General features: G+C 51.7%; 1 protein-coding gene across 1 annotated transcript in view; it reads left to right on the forward strand.

Annotated features, from left to right (window-relative positions):
* Window positions 1-20,012, forward strand: part of UBR4 (ubiquitin protein ligase E3 component n-recognin 4) — a 127,687-nt gene extending 107,675 nt beyond the window's left edge. The window contains exons 99-108 of the mRNA XM_054394861.1: window positions 772-871; window positions 2,174-2,392; window positions 2,665-2,778; window positions 3,067-3,209; window positions 4,195-4,320; window positions 5,281-5,475; window positions 8,232-8,456; window positions 15,002-15,092; window positions 16,829-16,991; window positions 18,024-20,012. Of these exons, the coding sequence (XP_054250836.1) occupies window positions 772-871; window positions 2,174-2,392; window positions 2,665-2,778; window positions 3,067-3,209; window positions 4,195-4,320; window positions 5,281-5,475; window positions 8,232-8,456; window positions 15,002-15,092; window positions 16,829-16,991; window positions 18,024-18,088 (1,441 nt within the window). The 3' untranslated portion in view covers window positions 18,089-20,012. The remainder of the gene's footprint in view (window positions 1-771; window positions 872-2,173; window positions 2,393-2,664; window positions 2,779-3,066; window positions 3,210-4,194; window positions 4,321-5,280; window positions 5,476-8,231; window positions 8,457-15,001; window positions 15,093-16,828; window positions 16,992-18,023) is intronic.
* Window positions 20,013-21,534: the final 1,522 nt, after the last annotated feature.

Consider the following 21,534-nt stretch of genomic DNA (forward strand, 5'->3'; position numbering starts at 1 on the left):
CCTTTTGGACTGACTGCAAGCCTGGTGTGAAAAAAAAAAAAATACTTCAACCAAAAATTCACCATCTCTAGTGTTTGATCTGTCAGGTGCTGTTCCTCACTCACAGTTCTGTCTGGGAACTTCACCTTACCCTGCTGGCAGATGATGGTGTTAAAGATGCAATGGATATGTACAAATGTTGGAAAAATGAAGATGTACAAATTGCAATGAATTTCTACAAAATACACAATATTTACAATTTATGAACAGCACAATAACCCCCCCTGGCCAAAACCCAGGGGAGCTGCAACAGCTTCTTCCCCCCCCCCCCCTACTCCCCTCCTTACCCACCTTGGACACAAAAATCACCCAAGAAAGCTGCTCACAAGTCCATGTTCAGAAGCATTTAGGCTTGGTACAGCTGTGATGGCAGAGGGGTAAGACTGGGATGGGCTAAAAAGCCTGGAATCTTCCCAGTGGATACCCATCTGAGCTGATTTCTTGGATATCAGCATGCTTGTGCTTCCTGCCTGTTCCTTACCTACTGCACTGTGCCAGAGCTGAGGAGCACAAAGCCAAGCCCAGGGCTGAGAGCTGGCACTGTGGCTGTTAACGTGCACAACGTGGCAGCGGGAGTGTGAATGTCACTTAATCCATTAAAGGAAGGAGGGACATGGGAGGAAGGGTGCTGGTCATGCCTGCAGCATGCAAGCTGTGCTGCTGGCTGCCTGCCAAGTGTCCTTTGGGAATGGGTGAGTGCCCTTCAGCTGCTGCTTCTTGTTCTCTGTGCAGTTTGGATGCAGACATATGGAAGAAATTCTTATCCCGACCTGCACTTCCTTTTATCCTGCGCCTGCTCCGAGGGCTTGCCACGCAGCACCCTGCCACACAGGTAAGGAGCCTGTCCTGAGAGCCAGGCAGGACCTGGCTGGCTTGTTCAGTGCTGCTTTTTGTGGCTGTAGATCACAGAATCACAGAACCTTTTGGTTGGAAAAGACCTTTAAGATCACACGTTCTCTGACTCTGCCACGGCTGGGGCTAAACCATGGCCCTCAGCACCACATCTCTGTGGCTTTTAATCCCTCCAGGGATGGGGATTCAACCAGCTCCCTAGGCAGCCTGTGCCAGACTTTGAAAATCCTTTCAGTGAAGAAGTTTCTTCTAATGTCCAACCTAACCCTGCCTTGGGGCAACTTGAGGCCATTCCCTCTTGTCCTATCACTTGTTCCATGGGAGAAGAGACCAATCCCCACCTGGCTCCAGCCTCCTTTGAGGGAGTTGTAGAAAGCCAGAAGGTCTCCCCTCAGCCTCCTTTTCTCCAGACTCAACAACCCCAGGTCCCTCAGCTGCTGCTCACCAGCCCTGTTCTCCAGACCCTTCCTCACCTTTGCTGCCCTTCAGTTAGCAATCAGCAGTTATTTCTATAGCAGTTAATTCTGTGCTGGTTTTCTTGGGCTTGGAGGGACACAGACATTGTTCTTGTCTGGAAAAGGCTGGAGAGCAGAGATTTTTGACTTGGATGTCTTCTCATTCTGTGTGGTGTGGGATTTGCACACCCACGTGAAATGAAGGTCCTTTAGGACTGTGAACTCTCTGTACTGTGGGGAGGCTTCTGAGGGCTTGAGTGTTATTTGAAGCAAACTTTTTATCCATCTTGGTATTGGCCAACCTGGAGGAGAATTAGCCCAGTGCTAGGATGCAGGCTGCATGTTGTAGGAGCATCACAGAAGACGGACACTTGGCCACAGTTGTTGCAGGTCATTGCTGCTTCTGCTTGGCTGTCATGGGTGGGATTGGAGGGGACAGTCACTGTCATGAGCACCCTTTGAGGAAGCTGCTGTCTTCCTGAAGGGAGGTTGTAGCCAGGTGGGGGTTGGTCTCTTCTCCCTGGCAAGCAGCAGCAGAATCAAGAGGACAGAGTCTCAAGCTGCGCAGGGGGAGGTTTAGGCTTGAGCTTACAAAGAAGCTTAGAAAGAATCTCTCTTCACAGACAGAGAGATTGCCCATTGGGATGTGCTGCCCAGGGAGGTGGTGGGGTCAGTGTCAGTGTCCCTGAAGGTGTTTAAGCAAAGCCTGGCTGAGGCACTTAGTGCCATGGTCTGGTTGATTAGTGAGGGTTGGGTGGTCGGTTGGACTTGATGACCTTGGAGGTCTCTTCCAACCTGGTTGATTCTATGATTCCAATCCCTCTTAGGTGCTGATAGGCACAGACTCCATCACCAACCTGCACAAACTGGAGCAGGTGTCCAGTGATGAAGGGATTGGGACGTTAGCAGAGAATCTTCTGGAGGCCCTGAGGGAACACCCGGAGGTGAACAAGAAGATCGACGCCGCCCGCAAGGAGACGCGGGCAGAGAAGAAGCGAATGGCCATGGCCATGAGGCAGAAGGCCTTGGGCACTCTGGGCATGACGGTAATGGCTGCTTGCCCTGACAGCAGACCACTCATCTCATCACCTTTTCTCTCCCTCTTGCTTAAAGCTGGCACCTGAGGAATCGTTTGCAAATGGTTTGGGGACAGATGTCGCCGAGCTGGGGCCCAGGCTTTGCCTGGCGCTGCTGGGAGAGGAAATGTGGTTGCTAATAACAGGCTGGGAGATGGGTTGGGAGTTGCTGTTAGAGTTGGGGGGCTGGTGGGGTGTCCGTGGTGGTCTTTTTAACCTGCTTGAGCTCTCCTCTCTTTCAGACAAATGAGAAGGGTCAGGTAGTGACCAAGACCGCGCTGCTTAAACAGATGGAGGAGCTTATAGAGGAGCCAGGGCTGACTTGCTGCATCTGCAGGGAAGGATACAAGTTTCAGGTACAGTGAGGGAACACAGCCCTCTGTCACCAGCTGAGGGGACCTGGCAGGGTCCAGCTGCACAAGGGATGGTGCAGAATGATCAAGGAGATCTCCTCTGGGAGATGAGGAATTGTCAGGTTTGGTTCCTGGGGTCGGCAATTCCAGAGGCAGCTGGGAAGTGGAAGCGTTGGGTTGGTTGTTTTGTTTCCAGTGAAAGCTCAGGGTGATTTGAGGTTGGGAGTGGGAGAGGTGACACTGAGAAGCAGTGTCACAGTGACCCTGAAGGTGGCTGTTGTGTCATTGCAGCCCACCAAAGTCCTGGGGATCTACACCTTCACCAAGCGTGTTGCACTAGAGGAGTTTGAGAACAAGCCCCGCAAGCAGCAGGGCTACAGCACCGTCTCTCACTTCAACATTGTCCACTATGATTGTCACCTTGCAGCTGTCAGGTGAGTCCTGCTCACACACTGGACAGTGGATCTACCCAAGAGAGCCCAACAGAGAGCTACCAGGATGCTGAAGGGACTGGAGCACTGCCCTAATGAGGAGAGGCTGAGAGCCCTGGGGGGTGGTTAGTGTGGAGAAGAGAAGACTGAGAGGGGATTTAATAATGTTTCTAAATATCTGAGGGCTGGGGGTCAGGAGGGAGGGGACAAGGACAGGCTAAGCTCAGCTGCACCCTGGGATAGGACAAGGGGCAGTGGATATAAACTCCAGCACAGGAGGTTCCACCTCAACATGAAGAGAAACTCTACTCTGAGGGCACTGGAGCCCTGGAGTAGGCTCCCCAGAGAGGTTGTAGAGTCTCCTTCTTTGGAGACTTTCCAGCCCCATCTGGATGTGTTCCTGTGAGACCTATGCTGGGATTCTATGGTGCTGCTCTGGCAGGGGGGGCTGGAGTCGATCTCTGGTGGTCCCTTCCAACCCCTAACATCCTCTGATCCTGGTGGCTGATGTGATTTTCCAAGGGGCTTTGTGAGCACAGCACTTGGCCTTGTAACTCATGGTGGGTTTGCTTGTGAGACAAGCCCCAGGCTTCTCTGTTGAGGTTTGCTGTCATGTCCCAACTAGAGATTAGGCCTGGGCACTAAAATGAGAGGTCCATCAGGACAGAACACACAACGTTCCACCTCAACATGAGGAGAAACTCTACTCTGAGGGTGCTGTAGCCCTGGAGCAGGCTCCCCAGAGGGGTTGTGGAGTCTCCTTCTCTGGAGACTTTCAAGACCCACCTGGATGTGTTTCTGTGCGACCTGCCCTGAGTGATCCTGCTCTGGTGGGGGCGGGGTTGGACTCGATCTCCAGAGGTCCCTTCCAACCCCTACCATTCTGTGCTTTGGAGAAGCTGTGGAATTGTCTGGTTTTTCCTGGTTTCTTAGACACAAACTTGGATGCTGCTAACTTGCCTGGGTGTGGTTTGCTTTCTCAACGCAGACTTGCTCGCGGCCGTGAGGAATGGGAGAGTGCAGCCCTACAGAATGCCAACACCAAGTGCAATGGGCTCCTGCCAGTCTGGGGACCTCATGTGCCAGAGTCTGCTTTTGCTACTTGCTTAGCAAGGTGAGCAGACAAAGCTAGCTCCTTGAGCTGTTTTGCATCTGGGTAGGTGAGTCAGGAGGTTAGCACAGAGGCGTGCTGGCTTCAAACCGTGGAGTCAAAGCCTGATGGGAGCTAAATCTTCTCTGTGAAGATGTGGTGTGGAAGAAGAAACCACCTGAAAGCTGTGAGGCCATTCAGTGAGACTTGGACAGCCTGGAGAGCTGGGAAGAGAAGAACCTAATGAGGTTCAACAAGGATAAGTGCAGAGTCCTGCAGCTGGTCAGCAATGTGCCCTTGTGGCCGAGAAGGCCAATGGGATCCTGGGGGGCATTCAGCAGAATGTGTCCAGCAGATCCAGGGAGGTTCTCCACCCACTCTACTCTGCCCTGGTGAGACCTCACCTGGAATATTGCAGCCAGTTCTGGGCTCCCCAGCCCAAGAGGGACAGGGATCTGCTGTAGAGAGTCCAATAGAAGGCTACAAGGATGCTGAAGGGCCTGGAGCACTGCCCTAATGAGGAGAGGCTGAGAGCCCTGGGGGTGGTTAGTCTGGAGAGGAGAAGACTGAGAGGGGATTTGATCAATGTTTATCAGTATCTGAGGGCTGGGGGTCAGGAGGGAGGGGACAGGGACAGGCTCTGCTCACTTGCACCCTGGGATAGGACAAGGGACAGTGGATAGAAACTCCAGCACAGGAGGTTCCACCTCAACATGAGGAGGAACTTCTTCCCTGGGAGGCTCACAGAGCACTGGAACAGGCTGCCCAGAGAGGTTGTGGAGTCTCCTTCTCTGGAGACTTTCCAGCCCCATCTGGATGTGTTCCTGTGTGACCTGTGCTGGATTCTATGGTCCTGCTCTGGCAGGGGGGTTGGACTCGACAATCTCTGGAGGTCCCTTCCAACCCCTAACATCCTCTGATCCTGTGACCATGTTACAGTTCTGAAAGGGTTGTTTTAATCAAGTGAGCTGCTGTGTTTTTCAGGCACAACACATACCTCCAGGAGTGCACAGGACAGAGGGAACCTACCTACCAGCTGAATGTCCACGACATCAAACTGCTCTTCCTCCGCTTTGCCATGGAGCAGTCCTTCAGCGTCGATACTGGAGGAGGAGGAAGGGAGAGCAACATCCACCTCATCCCATACATCATCCACACGGTGCTCTACGTCCTCAACACGTCAGTACCTTCCTCTCACGTTCCCCCTGGGGTGCTCTGTCTCCCCAACATGTCAGTACTTTCCTCTTAGCAGCTGCCTCTGCCTTCCACTCGGTCCCCAAAAGGTGCGGAAGGGCTGAAGTCTGATCTTTGTTTGTGTGTGTGTGGCCCTGGTGAGACCACACCTGCAGTGCTGTGTCCAGTTTTGAGCTCCCTGATTCAAGAGAGGAAGGGATATACTGGAGAAAAGTCCTACAGAGGGCTGTGAATGTGATGAAGGGACTTGAACATCTCTCCTGTGAAGAAAGGCTGAGAGACCTGGGGCTGTTTAGTCTGGAGAGGAGCAGCCTGAGAAGGGATCTGATCTGATAAATATCTGAGGGGGGACAAGATGAAGGTGCCAGGCTGTCTTTGGTGGTGCCCAGCAATGGGACAAGGAACAGTGGGTATAAGCTGGAACCCAGGAAGTTCCACCTCAACATGAGGAGAAACTTCTTTGCTGTGATGGTGCTGGAGCCCTGGAGCAGGCTGCCCAGAGAGGTTGTGGAGTCTCCTTCTGTGGAGCCTTTCAAGACCCATCTGGACATGTTCCTGTGTGACCTGCCCTAGGTGATCCTGCTTTGGCAGCAGGGTAGGACATGATGATCTCCAGAAATCCCTTCCAACTCCTAATATTCTATGATGCTATGAAATCACACCAAAGTTTTTTAGGAGGAAGCAAATTGCCTCTCTTGAAGCAGTTTGCTCCAGGTTCACATGGTTTGGAGCGAAGCATTGCCGCCCGAACATGCAGGATAACAGAGAACCCATTGAGTAAAAGCAATTGGGAATTAGCTTCTCTTTCCATTCTAGATGTAATTATTACCTCTGGGGCGAGCTACAAGGTTATTAGATTTGAAAGAAACACTGCCAGCTTCCTTTGCTCTGGAACAGACAGAAGAGAAACACTAGGATGAAGTAATTGTTGTTAGTTGAAAGCTTAACCCTGGTTATCTGATACTTAGAATTACACAATGCCCTCTTTTGTTCCCAGTTTTGCCACACTGGAATTCTCCTGCAGTCTTCAGATCCATCAGATTTCCCTGGCATTATTAATTTTATTTATTTATTTATTTCCTCCATAAACACAGGAACACTTGTGCTGAAGTGTTTCGGCAAGGTCTTTATTGATGCAAAGCTTGAGGGGGCGTTTGGGCTCGCCCTGATGTCTGAGTGCACCTAAATGGTTTGGGTGCAGGAGCTGGTTCTGATCATGCAGCCCCTCCTGTGCACAGATGGAATGCCCCAAACACCTTTTGATTTGGTTTAGTTAAGATGCTAGAAACTAAGTCATGAAATGAGGGTGGAAATGGTAAAATGTACATCACATCTCCTAAAGGGCACTGCAAGTGGAGTGCAGCAAAATCTCTCTCCCTTTCCCACCTGCAGAATCTATGTCCTGGCTCTAATATAATTTGTCTTTAATGCCTATCTCCAGATCCCTGAGCTGTTGTTTTCCAGCTCCTTTGGGAGACAAATAAATGAAATGTTCTTTTAATCTCAACTGTTCTTTTCATCTTGTTAGTCTGCTCATTGCCACCAGAGAGCCCAGAACCTGCTGGGCAGCTGCTGGATCAGAATGCAGCACTGCTCTCTGAAGGAGGCCTGAGTGAGGTGGGGGTTGGTCTCTTCTGCCTAGTATCAGGTGATAGAAAGAGAGGAAATGACCTCAAGATGCACCAGAGGGAAGTTTAGGTTGGACATGAGGACTGATTTCTTTGCTGCACTGGAACAGGCTGCCCAAGGAGGTGGTGGAGTCCCCATCCCTGGAGGTGTTCAAGAAACCTGTGGCCATGGCACTTGGGGCCATGGTTTAGTGGCCGTGGTGGTGTTAGGTTGAAGGTTGGACTGGATGATCTTTGAGCTCTTTTCCACCCCAAAAAACTCTCTGATTCTATGATCATTTCCTTTCCAGACATCATTTTTTGCTAAAGACATGTCAGTGTTCAACAGAGCAAACCAAGAGTTCCTGGTTGGCTGCCTGCTGCATCGTGCAGCAGATGAAAAGCTCACCCAACACTGACCCCAGACACAGCTTCATCTGCTAGGAGCCTGCTTTACACCTTCCTGACAGGGAGTGTAGATCTCACTGAGAAACTCAGGGACCTGCCTGATGAAGCAGAGCAGTAGGATGTGGTCAGGTGTGATCCAACTTCACAAGGTCTGCTGTAACACAGTGTGCATGGTCAGCTCTGGGCTGTCAGGGCTGCTGAAGAGGCTGGAGCTCAGGGAAAGGGGAAAAAAATGATCTATGTGTGAGCTTACAGTAAATACACTTATCTTTGGGGGGGTTGAAATTGGCTTGCAGCTTCTCTGTGATTGCTTTTGTGGTAGATGAATAACAGGAATTGATTCTGAAGTCTGGCTGTAGGAGCTGCAGCCATCTGCTCAGTGTCAGGTGGGAGATGGCACAGCCTGAACACATGGGCTGGCCTGGCTGCTGCTTATCTAAAAGAGAAGGAAAATAGCTCTGCTGTAGTGTTCTCCTCTGCTGGGGCAGTGCTTCCTAGCAAACCCCCCTGGTACCATACCCAGCTCTGAGGAGAGCTCTTTGCCAGGCTTGTGAGCTTCCCTGGGAGCAAACGCCCAGCCAGGGGCTGATTTGGGAAGAGCCAAGCCAGGACTGCTTTTCCCTGCACAGGATTGTGTGATGCAGGACCTCCAGGCTCCTGAGGTACAGCACATCAGCATGGAAGAGCCAGAACAGAACAGCCACTGAAGCTTTTCTTGCCTTTCAGAACTCGAGCGACGTCGAGAGAGGAGAAGAACCTCCAGAGCTTCATGGAGCACCCCAAAGAGAAGTGGGTGGAGAGTGCCTACGAGGTGGATGGGCCCCATTACTACACCGTGCTGGCACTGCACATCTCTCCCCCTGAGAAGTGGAAAGCCATGAGAGTGGAGATCCTCAAGAGGCTCCTTGTCACCTCCCACGCACGAGTGGTGTCACCAGGGGGAGCCAGCAGGTTGGTCACCAGCACTGCTCCTGGGTTACAGCTGCTGGGTTACTGCTCCTGGGTTACTGCTGGCACTGCCACGGGAGCCAGGGCCATGGCACAAGAGGCAAGATCATGCCAGGGCCGTGGCACAGGAGGCAGGACCATGCCATGGGAGCCAGGGCCATGGCACAGGAAGCAGAGCCATGCCACGGGAGGCAGGCCCATGGCACAGGAGAGCCAGGGCTGTGGCACAGGAGCTATGGCACAGGAGCCAGGGCCATGCCACAGGAGAGGCAGGGCTGTGGCACAGGAGCCAGGGCCGTGCCACAGGAGCCATGCCACGGGAGGCAGGCCCATGGCACAGGAGAGCCAGGGCTGTGGCACAGGAACCATGGCACAGGAGCCAGGGCCATGCCACAGGAGCCAGGGCCGTGGCACAAGAGGAAGGGCTGTGGCACAGGAGCCAGGGCCATGCCACAGGAGAGGCAGGGCTGTGCCACAGGAGCCAGGGCTGTGCCACAGGAGCCATGCCACGGGAGGCAGGCCCATGGCACAGGAGAGCCAGGGCTGTGGCACAGGAACCATGGCACAGGAGCCAGGGCCATGCCACAGGAGAGGCAGGGCTGTGCCACAGGAGCCATGCCACAGGAGCCAGGGCCATGGCACGGGAGGCAGGGCCATATCATGGAAGCCAGGGCCATGCCACAGTAGCCGTGGCACAGGAGGCAGAGCCATGCCATAGGAGCCAGGGCCATGCCACAGGAATCAGAGCCATGGCACAGGAGCCAAGGCCATGCCACGGGAGCCAGGGCCATGCCACAGGAATCAGAGCCATGGCACAGGAGCCAGGGCCATGCCATGGGAGACAGGGCCATGCACAGGAGTCAGGCAGAGCCACACAGAGCTTTTGGGGAGCAGAGAAGTGTCTGTGTTAGAGCAGCAAATAGTAACCCTCCCAAGCAGGGCTGTGCTCAGCTCAGGGCTTTATGAGATTATCAGGCTGCCCAGAGAGGTTGTGGAGTCTCCATCTCTGGAAGCATTCCAAACCCACCTGGATATTGTGGTCCTGGGTGGTTTACTCAAGGTGATCCTGCTCTAGCTGGGTGATCTTCAGACATCCCTCCCAACCCCCACCAGTCTGGGATGGTGTGATGAGCAGGATGCCTCCTCCCTGGGGATGTTCAGGGCCAGGTTGGATGAGACCTTGAGCAGCCAAGTCTGGTTGAGAGGTGTCTCTGCCCGTGGCAGGGAGGTTGGAGTAGATGATCTCTGAGGTCCCTTCCAGCCTGAGCCATTCTGTGATGGCTTTTGGAGCTGATCAATCAGCTGCTGTGTGGAAACAAAGCTTTTCCTGAGAGTGTAGCTGAAGTAGGAGGGTGGAAGATGCTTATTCCCCTTTACCTCAAGTGAAAAGCTGTAGTAAGTTCTTAGTATGGTGTCTGAGAGCTGATGGTGTGCTCTCTGCCTGCCTTTCTGAAGAAGCTGTTTCTGTGCTCTTTTGCAATGGGCAAGCAGCTCCCTTTAAATAGAGAGAAATAGAAATAGAAATCAAATGCCATTGCTTTTAAAAGAGCAAAGAGAGAGAGAGAGGAGGGGAAAAAAAAAAAATCAATAGCAGCTGTCAGGTACAGGAATAAATGGCTGTGCCTGCCTGACAAAGGCACAAATTGCCAGAGAGGGAAGGGGAATTCCATGCTTCTTGAAAAGATGATTTTAAATAGCTGTCATAATTAGGAATAGATTCATTATTATTCCAAGTTGCCTTAAAGGGCCTCCTTGCTCTGATGACATTAATTATGTGGCTGATAAAGTCCTCACATTGTAGTAACCACACAACACAGCATGCACCAATGCTATTAGAGGCATCAAAAGGGAGAGAGGCCTGAAAGGGGCTCCCTGTATTGATTTCTCTGCTTGCTTTTGCTGTTCAAGCTCAGCCTGCTCTGGGTTCCTGTCTCTTGTTTCCACCACCCTGCCTGACCTCCGGGAAAAAGGGAGGTGAAGAGTTACAGGAGACACATCCTGGAGGGCAGGGTAAAGCAAAAACCCCCTGAGTGGGTTTGCTGTGGGTGTTTGGTGGTTTTTAAAACCCTGAGTAAATTGAAGGCAAATCCACAGCCTGGGCTGCATCCAAAGCAGCATTGCCAGCAGAGCCAGAGAGGTGACTCTGCCACTTGGCTCTGCTGAGACCTCACCTGCAGTGCTGTGTGCAGGTCTGGAGCTCTCAACACAGGAGGGACATGGAGCTGATGGAGAGGGTCCAGAGGAAGGCCACAAAAATGCTCAGGGGGTTGGAGCAGCTCTGCCATAAGGACAGGCTGAGGGAGCTGGAGAAGAGGAGGCTCCAGGGAGACCTAATAGCAGCCTGCCAGTACCTGAAGGAGGCTACAGGAAGGCTGGAGAGAGACTTCAAAGGTCTGCAGGGACAGGACCAGGGACAATGGCTTCAAACTAGAGCAGAGCAGATTTAGATTGGATGCTAGGAAGAAGTTCTTCACTATGAGGGTGTTGGAACACTGCAACAGGTTGCTCAGGGAGGTGGTTGAAGCTTCTTCCCTGGAGATATTCAAGGTGAGGCCCTGGGCAGCCTGATCTAGTTGGGGATGTCCCTGCTGACTGCAGGGGGGTTGGACTGGATGAGCTTTGGAGGTCCCTTCCAACCCAGACCATTCTGTGATTCTGCTTCTTTCCCAGCTAAACATCCCTGTCCCAAAAGCACATGGAAACAGAGCAAGCAACTTCCCAGCTAAAGCAGCCAATCTTTGGAATTTCAGGGGAAAACACTCAAGAAATCAGTCCTCAGGAATTATGTCAAGGTTTATTCAAGGGCTTGCTTTCATCCCTGCAGACTAAGGGAGCATGAAAGCCTTCTCCTGATGGTACCTCCCAGCAACAGCAAGGTGGCAATTCTTGATTTCCAAGGGCTGTCCTTATTTATTCTTGTGGAAAATCAGGAGAAGGGCACTGGAGGGTGAACTGCTCTGCAGATCAGTACCTGGCATTTGTTAGGGGAAGGCAAAGAGGAAGGCAGAGTCTGTCACATCAGAGTGATCTGTCTGCATACAAAGGATTCAGGTTGGCATTCCAGGTTGGATGCACTCCAAGGGTGTTAGCAGGAGCACCACCATGCAGAACACACTGGAGTGAAGGTTAGAGACACACAAGGACTCACTCCTGCCTTTGCTGGAGGAGATGGAGAGGAATCACTGTGGGAACCAGCTAAAAGCAGCTGAGGATCAACTTGTGACCCAAAAAAGGACCTGAAAATCTTACTAACGAAGACGCAGCAGTTCCCTCCTGCTGAAGTGAAGGCACCAAGCACAGCTGGGGCCTGTGGTTAGGTGTTTTATCCAGCTGCTCAGCTGGAGTGCTCAGAGCAAGCCAGATGTGAGGAGAACACAGCCAAAAATGTCTTCTCCCTCCAGGAGCTGCAGTTGGTCTGCAAGAGCAGAGTGAGGAATGCTCTGCACCTTTCTGTTTAACCCAGAGATGCAGTTGGCATGGGTGGGAGTTCTGAAACTCCCAATCATTACTCCATCATTACTCAGGAGTAGCTAAAAGTGTTCTCAAGGGCTGGAACAGGCTGCCCAGGGAGCTGGTTGAATCCCCATGCCTGGAGGTGTCAAGGCTGCCTGGATGTGGTGCTGAGGGCCATGGTTTAGCCCAGGCTTGGCAGAGTTAGAGGAGGGTTGGACTGGATGAGCTTAAAGGTCTGCTCCAACCAAACCAAGTCTGTGAAGCTGTGATTCTGGTTTGTAAATCTCATTTTCCAACCCCAAAGACCTGAATCCTTCTCACTGAACCAACACTTCTGGCTAGAGCAATCCTATCAATGCCTTGCAGTACAGCTTTCAGCTGGAGTTTGGGAGGAAAAGATCCTTTTGATTTTAGTTTGGGGTGGGTTTTTTTGATTTTAGTTTGGGGTGGGTTTTTTTGATTTCAGTTTGGGGTGGGTTTTTTTGATTTTAGTTTGGGGTGTTTTTTTTTTATTTTAGTTTGAGGTGGGTTTTTTTGATTTCAGTTTGGGGTGGGTTTTTTTGATTTTAGTTTGGGGTGGTTTTTTTTTATTTTAGTTTGAGGTGGGTTTTTTTGATTTCAGTTTGGGGTGGGTTTTTTTGATTTTAGTTTGGGGTGGGTTTTTTTTATTTTAGTTTGGGGTGGGTTTTTTTGATTTTAGTTTGAGGTGGGGTTTTTTTATTTTAGTTTGGGGTGGGGTTTTTTGATTTTAGTTTGAGGTGGGGTTTTTTTATTTTAGTTTGGGGTGGGGTTTTTTGATTTTAGTTTGGGGTGGGGTTTTTTGATTTTAGTTTGGGGTGGGGATTTTTGATTTTAGTTTGAGGTGGGTTTTTTTGATTTTAGTTTGGGGTGGGGTTTTTTGATTTTAGTTTGGGGTGGGTTTTTTTATTTTAGTTTGGGGTGGTTTTTTTTTTCCCCTTTGCTCCTGACTGTGACCTTTCTACATTACTCCTGAAGTGTTAATATTCAACTTTCTGCTGGCAGCCCAGGCCCAGCTGATGACCCTGAACCAGCTTCCACTAATGACAACCAAGAAGAAGCTGTTCCAGACTTTTTTAACCCACAAGGGCCTTTTAGTTTTGTTTTGGTTTGTTTTTTTTTTTTTTTTTCAATTAAAGGAGCAGACTCCCAATTAGATCAAACCCATTCACATAGGAGGAAGAATAAAAAAAAAAGGCAGCTCTGGCTTTGCAGTATTTGGGAGGCTGGAATTAGCCATGCTCTGAAGTTGCTGTTCTTCCCCTGGAAATTTAGTCACCTTCACTAATTGGTTTCCCTTTAATAATTAAGCCCAGCTGCCCCCAAGCTGCCTGCTTTGAGGGCAGAGACACCAATGCAGCCTTTTAGAAGAAGAGCAAAATGTTAATTTCCCATCCCCTCCTCTCCCAACCCCCCCAAAAAAACCCCAAATCCCAACTTGGGGCAGGTTGATGTTGGGTCCAGGATCAAACCATTGCTGACTTGCAGCTGGGCTTGTTCCACAGATGCATAAAAAAGGTTTCATTGGGGTTTGGTTTTGTTTTCTTTCTTCCCAAAGCTTTTAAGTGGTGAGCAGGAAGCAGCATGTGATGGAGGCAGATGTACCTGAGAAACACATGCAAGAAAATTCCAAACCTATTAGAGTTTGCTGGCAGGAGGTTCTGCTTTGCCAGAACCTGTTGGTGATTAATCCTATAAATTTTGGGAGCTGTTATCCCAGGACAGTTGGGAGGTTGTTTGGTTTGTTTGTTTGTTTTTTTTTTTTTTTAAACAAGATCTTCAGCCAGGTGCTGAGTTTCCCAAGGAAGTCCTTGCATGGTGATGGAACAAGCAAGAAGGTGGGAAATGGAAATAGGTCAGCAGGTTGAGAGAGGGGATCCTGCCCCTCTGCTCTGCTGAGACCTCACCTGCAGTGCTGTGTCCACTTATGGGACTCCTAACACCAGAGAGACATGGAACTGCTGGAGCTGGTCCAGAGTAGGGCCACAAAGATGATCAGAGGGCTGGAGAAGCTCTCTTACAAGGACAGGCTGAGAGAGTTGGGGTTGTTCAGCCTGTGGAGAAGAGAAGGCTCCAGGGAGACCTTAGAGCAGCCTTCCAGGGGGCTATAGGAGAGCTGAGGAGGGACTTTTGACAATGGCTTGAGGTGCTAGGGTGAGGGACAGTGGTTTGAAACTGGAGCAGGGGAGATTTAGGGTGGACATCAGGAGGAAGTTCTGCTCAACAAGCAGCTGAAGAGGAGCCAGCAGTGTGCCCAGGTGGCCAAGAGAGCCAAAGGCATCCTGGCTGGGATCAGCAATGCTGTGTCCAGCAGGAGCAGGGCAGGGATTGCCCCCTGGGACTCAGCTCTGGTGAGGCTTGTGTCCAGTTCTGGGCACCTCAGTGTAAGAGAGATGTGAAGGTGTTGGAGGCAGTGCAGAGGAGGGCAAGGAAGCTGTGAAGGGCCTGGAGAATAAATCTGATGAAGAGCAACTGAAGGAGCTGGGAATGGTTAATTAGGAGAAGAGGAGGCTGAGAGGAAACCTCTACAGCTACCTGAAAGGAGGTTGTGGAGAGGTTGGTGCTGGGCTCTTCTCACAGGGAATTAGTGATGGAACAAGAGGGAATGGCCTCAAGCTGCCACTGGGTAGGTTTAGACTGGACAGTAGGAAAAGAGTGGTCAGGGATTGGAATGTGCTGCCCAGGGAGGTTGGTGGAGTCCCCAAGCCTGGCTGTGTGTCAAGGTGGTTTGGCTGTGGTGCTTGGGGCTATGGTTTAGGGGTGACCCTTGCAGAGTAGGGGTTCTGGATTGGACTTGGTGATCCTGAGGCTCTTTTCCAACCTGATTCTGTGATTTTCTGGGCTTAGCTGCCTTGGTTCCACTTGGGCAGAGCTGCTGAAGCAACTTCCCAGCCGCAGGAATCCTTGCAGAGAACTCAGGGCTGCTTTGTGTTGTGTCCAAAGCTTGCTCAGAGCCATTCCCCATGTGTACTCTTGATGGGCTTCATGGCCCTTTCAGCTTTCCTGCTATTCATCAAGCTGGTCACCAAAGCACAGTGAAGTAATTAACTCCAAGCTTGATTTCATTATCTCCCCAGACTGGCAGATAAGGCAGTGAAGGACTACGCCACGTACCGCTCAGGCCTTCTCTTCTGGGCCCTGGTAGATCTCATTTACAACATGTTCAAGGTAAGGAAGTGAAACAGGGAAGCCTCATTTCAAGCAGCTTCCTAACCTGAGCAACCATCTTCAATGGAAGAAGGAAGCATTGAAGTTCATTCCTGGCTGCTTTCCACCCTGACCCACCTGCGTGCGTCTGAAACAAGGCAGAGTTCAGAGCCCTTTTGTCCAAGATCCTTGGAAAAACTTCCCCTTGTGTGAGCAGAAAGGCCCCCAAGAGGCTGCCTGGGCTTCTTGTACCCCTTGCAGCCTGGTGTCTGAAGGATTGAGAGACTTCCCCAGTTTGCAGCACTCCTCCTGTGCTGTATATTCACCCTGTTCCAGGAAGGATCTGGAGGTGCTGGAAGGTGTCCAGAGAAGGGCCATGAGGATGAGCAGAGGGCTGGAGCTGCTCTGCTCTGGAGACAGACTGAGAGAGTTGGGGTTGTGCAGTCTGGAGAAGAGAAGGCTCCCAGGAGACCTTCTTGTGGCCTTCCAGGATCTGAAGGGGGCTCCAAGAAAGCTGGGGAGGGACTTTTGAGGGTGTGAGGGAGTGATAGGACTGGGGGGAATGGAGCAAAACTAGAAATGGGGAGATTCAGATTGGATGTTAGGAAGAAATCCTTCCCCATGAGGGTGGTGAGACACTGGCACAGGTTGCCCAGGGAGGTGGTGGAAGCCTCAGCCCTGGAGGTTTTTGCAGCCAGGCTGGATGTGGCTGTGAGCAACCTGCTGTGGTGTGAGGTGTCCCTGCCCATGGCAGGGGGGTTGGAACTGGCTGAGCCTTGAGGTCCCTTCCAACCCTGACAGTTCTGTGATTCTATGATTTTCTCTGTGGTTCCCGTTGAGAGCTGCACCAAGGAAGCTGTTGGGGAGGGAAGGAAGGAGCAGTGCCCACCAGAAAGAGCTTCCAAAGCAGGTTCAATTTTTAGGGTGGGAAAATGCCTGGGAGCTTGGTAGCTTTGTGCACAAACAGATTCTGAGGTCAGATATGGGATCACTCTCCCTGTGTGCCTTGTTTCCAGGAGTCAGGGGATGCAATTCCAAAAGCAATGGCAGAAAGCATTGGGGGTTTGCAGTTGTTCCTCAGGGTGTGGGTTGGTGGCCATGGTGGTGGTAGGTTGATGGTTGGCCTTGTCCAGCAGATCCAGGGAGATTCTCCCCCTCTACTCCACTCTAGTGAGGTCACACCTGGAATATTGCATCCAGTTCCAGGCTCCCTGGTCCAAGAGGGACAGGGATCTGCTGGAGAGAGTCCAAGGAAGGGCTACAAGGATGCTGAAGGGACTGCAGCACTGCCTGGGGAGGAGAGGCTGAGAGCCCTGAGGGTGCTTAGTCTGGAGAGGAGAAGACTGAGAGGGGATTTGATCAATGTTTATCAATATCTGAGGGCTGGGGGTCAAGATGGGACAAGGACAGGCTCTGCTCGGTTGTGCCCTGGGGCAATGGATGTAAACTCCAGCACAGGAGGTTCCACCTCAACATGAGGAGGAACTTCTGCACTGGGAGGCTCACAGAGCACTGGAACAGGCTGCCCAGAGAGGTTGTGGAGTCTCCTTCTCTGGAGACTCTCCAGCCCCATCTGGATGTGTTCTGTGTGACCTGTGCTGGATTCTATGCTCCTGCTCTGGCACAGGGGCGTTGGACTCGGAAGATCTCTGGAGGTCCCTTCCAAGCCCTAACATCCTGTGCTCCTGTTTTCCAACCAAATCACTTGTAAAGAGTTGGGTTGGGGGCTGATTTGGTCCTGTCTTCCCCTCTCCTAGAAGGTGCCTACCAGTAACACTGAGGGGGGCTGGTCCTACTCTCTGGCCGAGTTCATCCGACACAACGACATGCCGATACACGAGGCTGCCGACAAGGCCCTGAAGACCTTCCAGGAGGAGTTCATGCCAGTGGAAACGTTTGCTGAGTTTCTGGACGTTGCTGGTAAGTGCCTTGCTCGCCCTTTTCTTAGGGCTTGCCTCACTGCAGCTCCTGACTGCTGCTCACTTCAGGCAGCCAGAGCGTTCCTGACGCCGCCGCAGCAGCAGCTTGGTTGGCAGCCAGGGCCAGGAGCTGGTTCCAAAGCACTTGGGACTGAACATCCCCAGGCAGCAAAACTGCTCTCACCTGAGCCTGTAGATCCTCCCAGAATGCATCAGATTGGAAGGGGACCCTCAAAGGTCATCTTGTCCAACTCACCTGCAGTCAGCAGAGACATCTCTGATAAGCCAAGGAACAATGAGTTCAAACTTGACCAGGGAAGATTTCAGCTCACCATGAGGAGAAACTTCTTGACAGTGAGGGTGACAGAGGCCTGGAGCAGGCTGCCCAGGGGGGTTGTGGAGTCTCCTTCTCTGGAGACTTTCCAACCCCACCTGGATGCATTCCTGTGCAGACTACCCTCAGTGATGCTGCTCTTGGCAGAGGGGTTGGACCTGATGATCTCTTGAGGTCCCTTCCAACCTCTGATATCCTGTGAGACTGTGACCTCTGGCTGCATCAAGTTGCTCAGGGCCACATCAAGTCTGACCTTGAATGTCTCCAGGGGGTGGAGCCTCAACCACATCTCTGGCCAAGCTCCTCCAGCTCTCTTAAACATCACAGCTGAAGCGTGGTTTGGGATATGTGTGTTGAAGAGTACCTGAAGGGAAAGCTGGGGAAGGACTTTTGACAAGGGCTGGAAGTGAGAGGATGAGAGGCAATGGCTTTGAGGTGGAAGAGAGGAGATTGACACTGGAGATGAGGAAGAAATTCTTTAAAGTGAGGGTGGGGAGACACTGGAACAGGTTGCCCAGGGAGGTTGTGGATGTCCCCTCCCTGGAGGTGTTCAAGGCCAGGCTGGATGAGACCTTGAGCAAGCTGGGCTGGGGGGAGGTGTCCCTGCCCATGGCTGGGGGTTGGAACTGGCTGATCCTTGAGCTCCCTTCCAACCCTGACAATTCTCTGACTGTTCTCTGTCTTTTCTTCTCTTTCAAGGCCTCTTATCAGAGATCAATGATCCTGACAGCTTCCTCAAGGACCTTTTGAACTCCATCCCCTGAGCCACCAGCACAGAGGAGCACTGGGCAGAGACTACACTACTTTGCCTTTCACCCCTTTGTGTTCCTCCTTGTGCAGTCTGTCCCTTCCCTGAGGAGTGCTGCAGTTGGGGTTATTTTTTTTTTTGTTGGGGTTTGATTTTTTTTTTGGGTTTTTTTGATTTTTTTTTTTTTTATTTTCTACCAATTTCCCCCTCCCCTTCCCCCCTTCTTTGGAGTGATTTGGAATTTAGATTTGTTTTATCCTGTATTTCAATGCTTCTGTCTGTAAAGCCTTGTGTATTCCAGCTGGTGGGAAGAACTTGTACAGAGAGGAATCCAAACCAGTAAATCTTAAATGCTTTAGTGTCCAGCTCTTGAAGTGACATACAGCCCACAGATGGGTAAGGTGGGGTTGACTAGTCCTTTCCCCATGGGTTGACTAGTCCTTTACCCAGGGTTTTCACTAGTCCTTTCCACATGGGTTGGACTAGTCCTTAGCCCATGGGTTGACTAGTCCTTTCCCCAGGGGTTTGACTAGTCCTTTACTTGTGAGTTGGGCTAGTCATTTACACATGGCTTGACTAGTCCTTTGCCCATGGGCTTGACTAGTCCTTTCCCCATGGATTTGGCTAGTCCTTTACACATGGGTTGACTAGTCTTTTACTCATGGGTTTGGCTAGTCCTTTACTCATGGGTTGCTTTGGCTAGTCCTTTGCCCATGGGTTGCTTTGGCTAGTCCTTTGCCCATGGGTTGTGACTAGTCCTTTCCACATGGGCTTGACTAGTCCTTTCCCCATGGATTTGGCTAGTCCTTTACTCATGGGTTGACTAGTCCTTTACTCATGGGTTGACTAGTCCTTTACTCATGGATTGACTAGTCCTTTGCCCATGGGTTGACTAGTCCTTTACTCATGGGTTGACTAGTCCTTTGCCCATGGGTTTACTAGTCCTTTACTCATGGATTGACTAGTCCTTTACTCATGGGTTGACTAGTCCTTTGCCCATGGGTTTACTAGTCCTTTACTCATGGATTGACTAGTCCTTTACTCATGGGTTGATTAGTCCTTTACTCATGGATTGACTAGTCCTTTACTCATGGGTTGACTAGTCCTTTACTCATGGATTGACTAGCCCTTTACTCATGGGTTGATTAGTCCTTTACTCATGGATTGACTAGTCCTTTGCCCATGGGTTGTGACTAGCCCTTTCCCCATGGGTTGACTAGCCTTTTCCCCAGGGGTTTGACTAGTCCTTTACTCATGGGTTAACTAGTCCTTTGCCCATGCAGTAGCCTAAACCCCAGGTCCTCTCTGCTGTGCTCTCTGAGCTCCTCCTCTCCGGGCTCAGAGCTGCTGCTGCCCTTCCCAGCCCCAGGGTCAGGACGAGGAGGGAGGAAGCCAAAGGCTCCTGGCGAGCAGGGACACATCCTGAGGCTGTCCTTGCTGCCTGGATGCACACAGCAGGTTTCCACTCCTGGGACACGAGCTGCAGACACTGGTGGCTGCCAGGACAGCCCTTTCCTTCCACCCCTTCTCCAGCTGGGTGTGGGCAGCTGTCCCCTTCTCCTGCTCCCCTTCTCCCCTGGTGTCTCCTGAGCTGACTGTGGGAGGCTGTATCCGAAGCGGGGGGCGCACCTTGGCCACCTCACCTCCCAGAGGGGTGCTGCTCACATCCCCACTTCTTCTTCTCTCTCTCTCTCTCTTTCTCTCTCTGGGAAAAATTCCAGCTTCAGCAAAATGCATGGGAAACAGGCACTGCACACATCCTGAGCCCTTTCCATAGCTTACATTTCAGTGTGCATGCCCCAAGCTGAAGCCAAGGACCTGCTTTGGATACAGCTTCGCCTTTCCTCTCCCGGTCGTGCATGCTGGTCGCTTACCTTCCCCTCCACTTCTCTTGTCCTGTAAGCCAGCTGACACCTGGTGAAGCTGGACTCTAATAAAGCTTTCCCTGTCTTCCTTGTCTCTGTCTGAACTTGAATTTCCACAGTCCTGTGACACAGTCCCATCCCACAAGCCATCATCCTTTCGGAGGCTGAGTAACCAAGCAGCCGATCTGATGGCCTTCTGCTAGTGTGGAGCAGCCCTGAGGAGCTGGCAGCTGGGTGAAGGCACAGTGGTTTTCTTCTCACCTCTCTTGGTGTCACTCTTGGCATGAGGGTTGGCTTCTGGGGAGGAGTATGAACAACAAAACCACCTCGAGAATTGTAGAGTCACAGAACAGTGGGGGGAGAATCTGTGGAGCTGTGAACCCCCCAAGCTGCTGCACAGCACCCACCCACAGGTGCATCAGAGCTGCTGCTTGGGAGAGAGGACTCTTAGGTTGGGCTTCACAGGGCTCTGAAAGCAAAAGGCAGCTGAAGCAGGACTAAAGAACCAGCTCCACGCATCACCTCCCTCCTGATGTACCCCAAAGACAAAGCAGCCCTACTGACGTCCTCCAGGTCCTTGGGACTTGGGAGACCCTAACCCAAACTCAGGAAATTTCACCTCAACATGAGGAGAAACTCCTTTAGTGTTGAGGGGGTGCTGGAGGCCTGGAGCAGGCTGCCCAGAGAGGTTGTGGAGTCTCCTTCTGGAGAGAGACATTCCAAATCCACCTGGATGTGTTCCTGTGCAGACTACCCTGGGTGCTCCTGCTGTGGCAGGGGGGGTTGGACTGGATGATCTCTGGAGGTCCTTTCCAACCTCTGTGTTCCTGAGTGACCTCCCCTAGGAGTTCCTGCTGTGGCAGGGGGGGTTGGACTGGATGATCTCTGGAGGTCCTTTCCAACCTCTGTGTTCCTGAGTGACCTCCCCTAGGAGTTCCTGCTGTGGCAGGGGGGGTTGGACTGGATGATCTCTGGAGGTCCTTTCCAACCTCTCCTGAGGTTCTGTGCTCCTGAGTGTCCTTCCCTAGGAGTTCCTGCTCTGGCAGGGGTGGGTTGGACTTGATCTCCACAGCTCCCTTCAAGCCCCTACCATTCTGTGGTCTCCTTTGTCCTGCTCCCTTTTTCCTTTGCAATTCCCTTTTCCCAAGCCCTCCTGGAAGCTCTGCACGCTGCTTGCTCTCCCCAGCAGCTATCCAGCTGGAATGGGAAACCTTCCTCCTGCTCCTCCCTGCCCTGCTACCAGCACTTCCGACCCTCTCTCCATCCAAGTTTCTCTGCTGTGTTTTGTCTCTTGCTGTGAGTACCTGGAGTGTTTCCAAACCAGCAGTGGGTTAGAGCTGCTGAGCACAAACACAGGGTGAGCTGCAACCTTTTAAATGCCAGAGAAGATTCCCTGGACTTTATCCCAGGCAGGAAGAGTGATTTCTCTCCCTGCACAGGCCCACACAGCCTGTTTTTGTCAGGCAGGGGAAGGACTCATGGATCATGTGTGCCCAGGGAGACCGTGGTGGAGCTTCAGTGTGGCTGCATCTCCTCAGGGTTGCAGCCTCCAGTGCAGAAATTTGGAGCAAGAGCCTCTTCTCCCTTTGCCCAAAGT

The sequence above is a fragment of the Indicator indicator genome, chromosome 32, assembly GCF_027791375.1.
Source record: "Indicator indicator isolate 239-I01 chromosome 32, UM_Iind_1.1, whole genome shotgun sequence".
NCBI lineage: Eukaryota > Metazoa > Chordata > Aves > Piciformes > Indicatoridae > Indicator > Indicator indicator.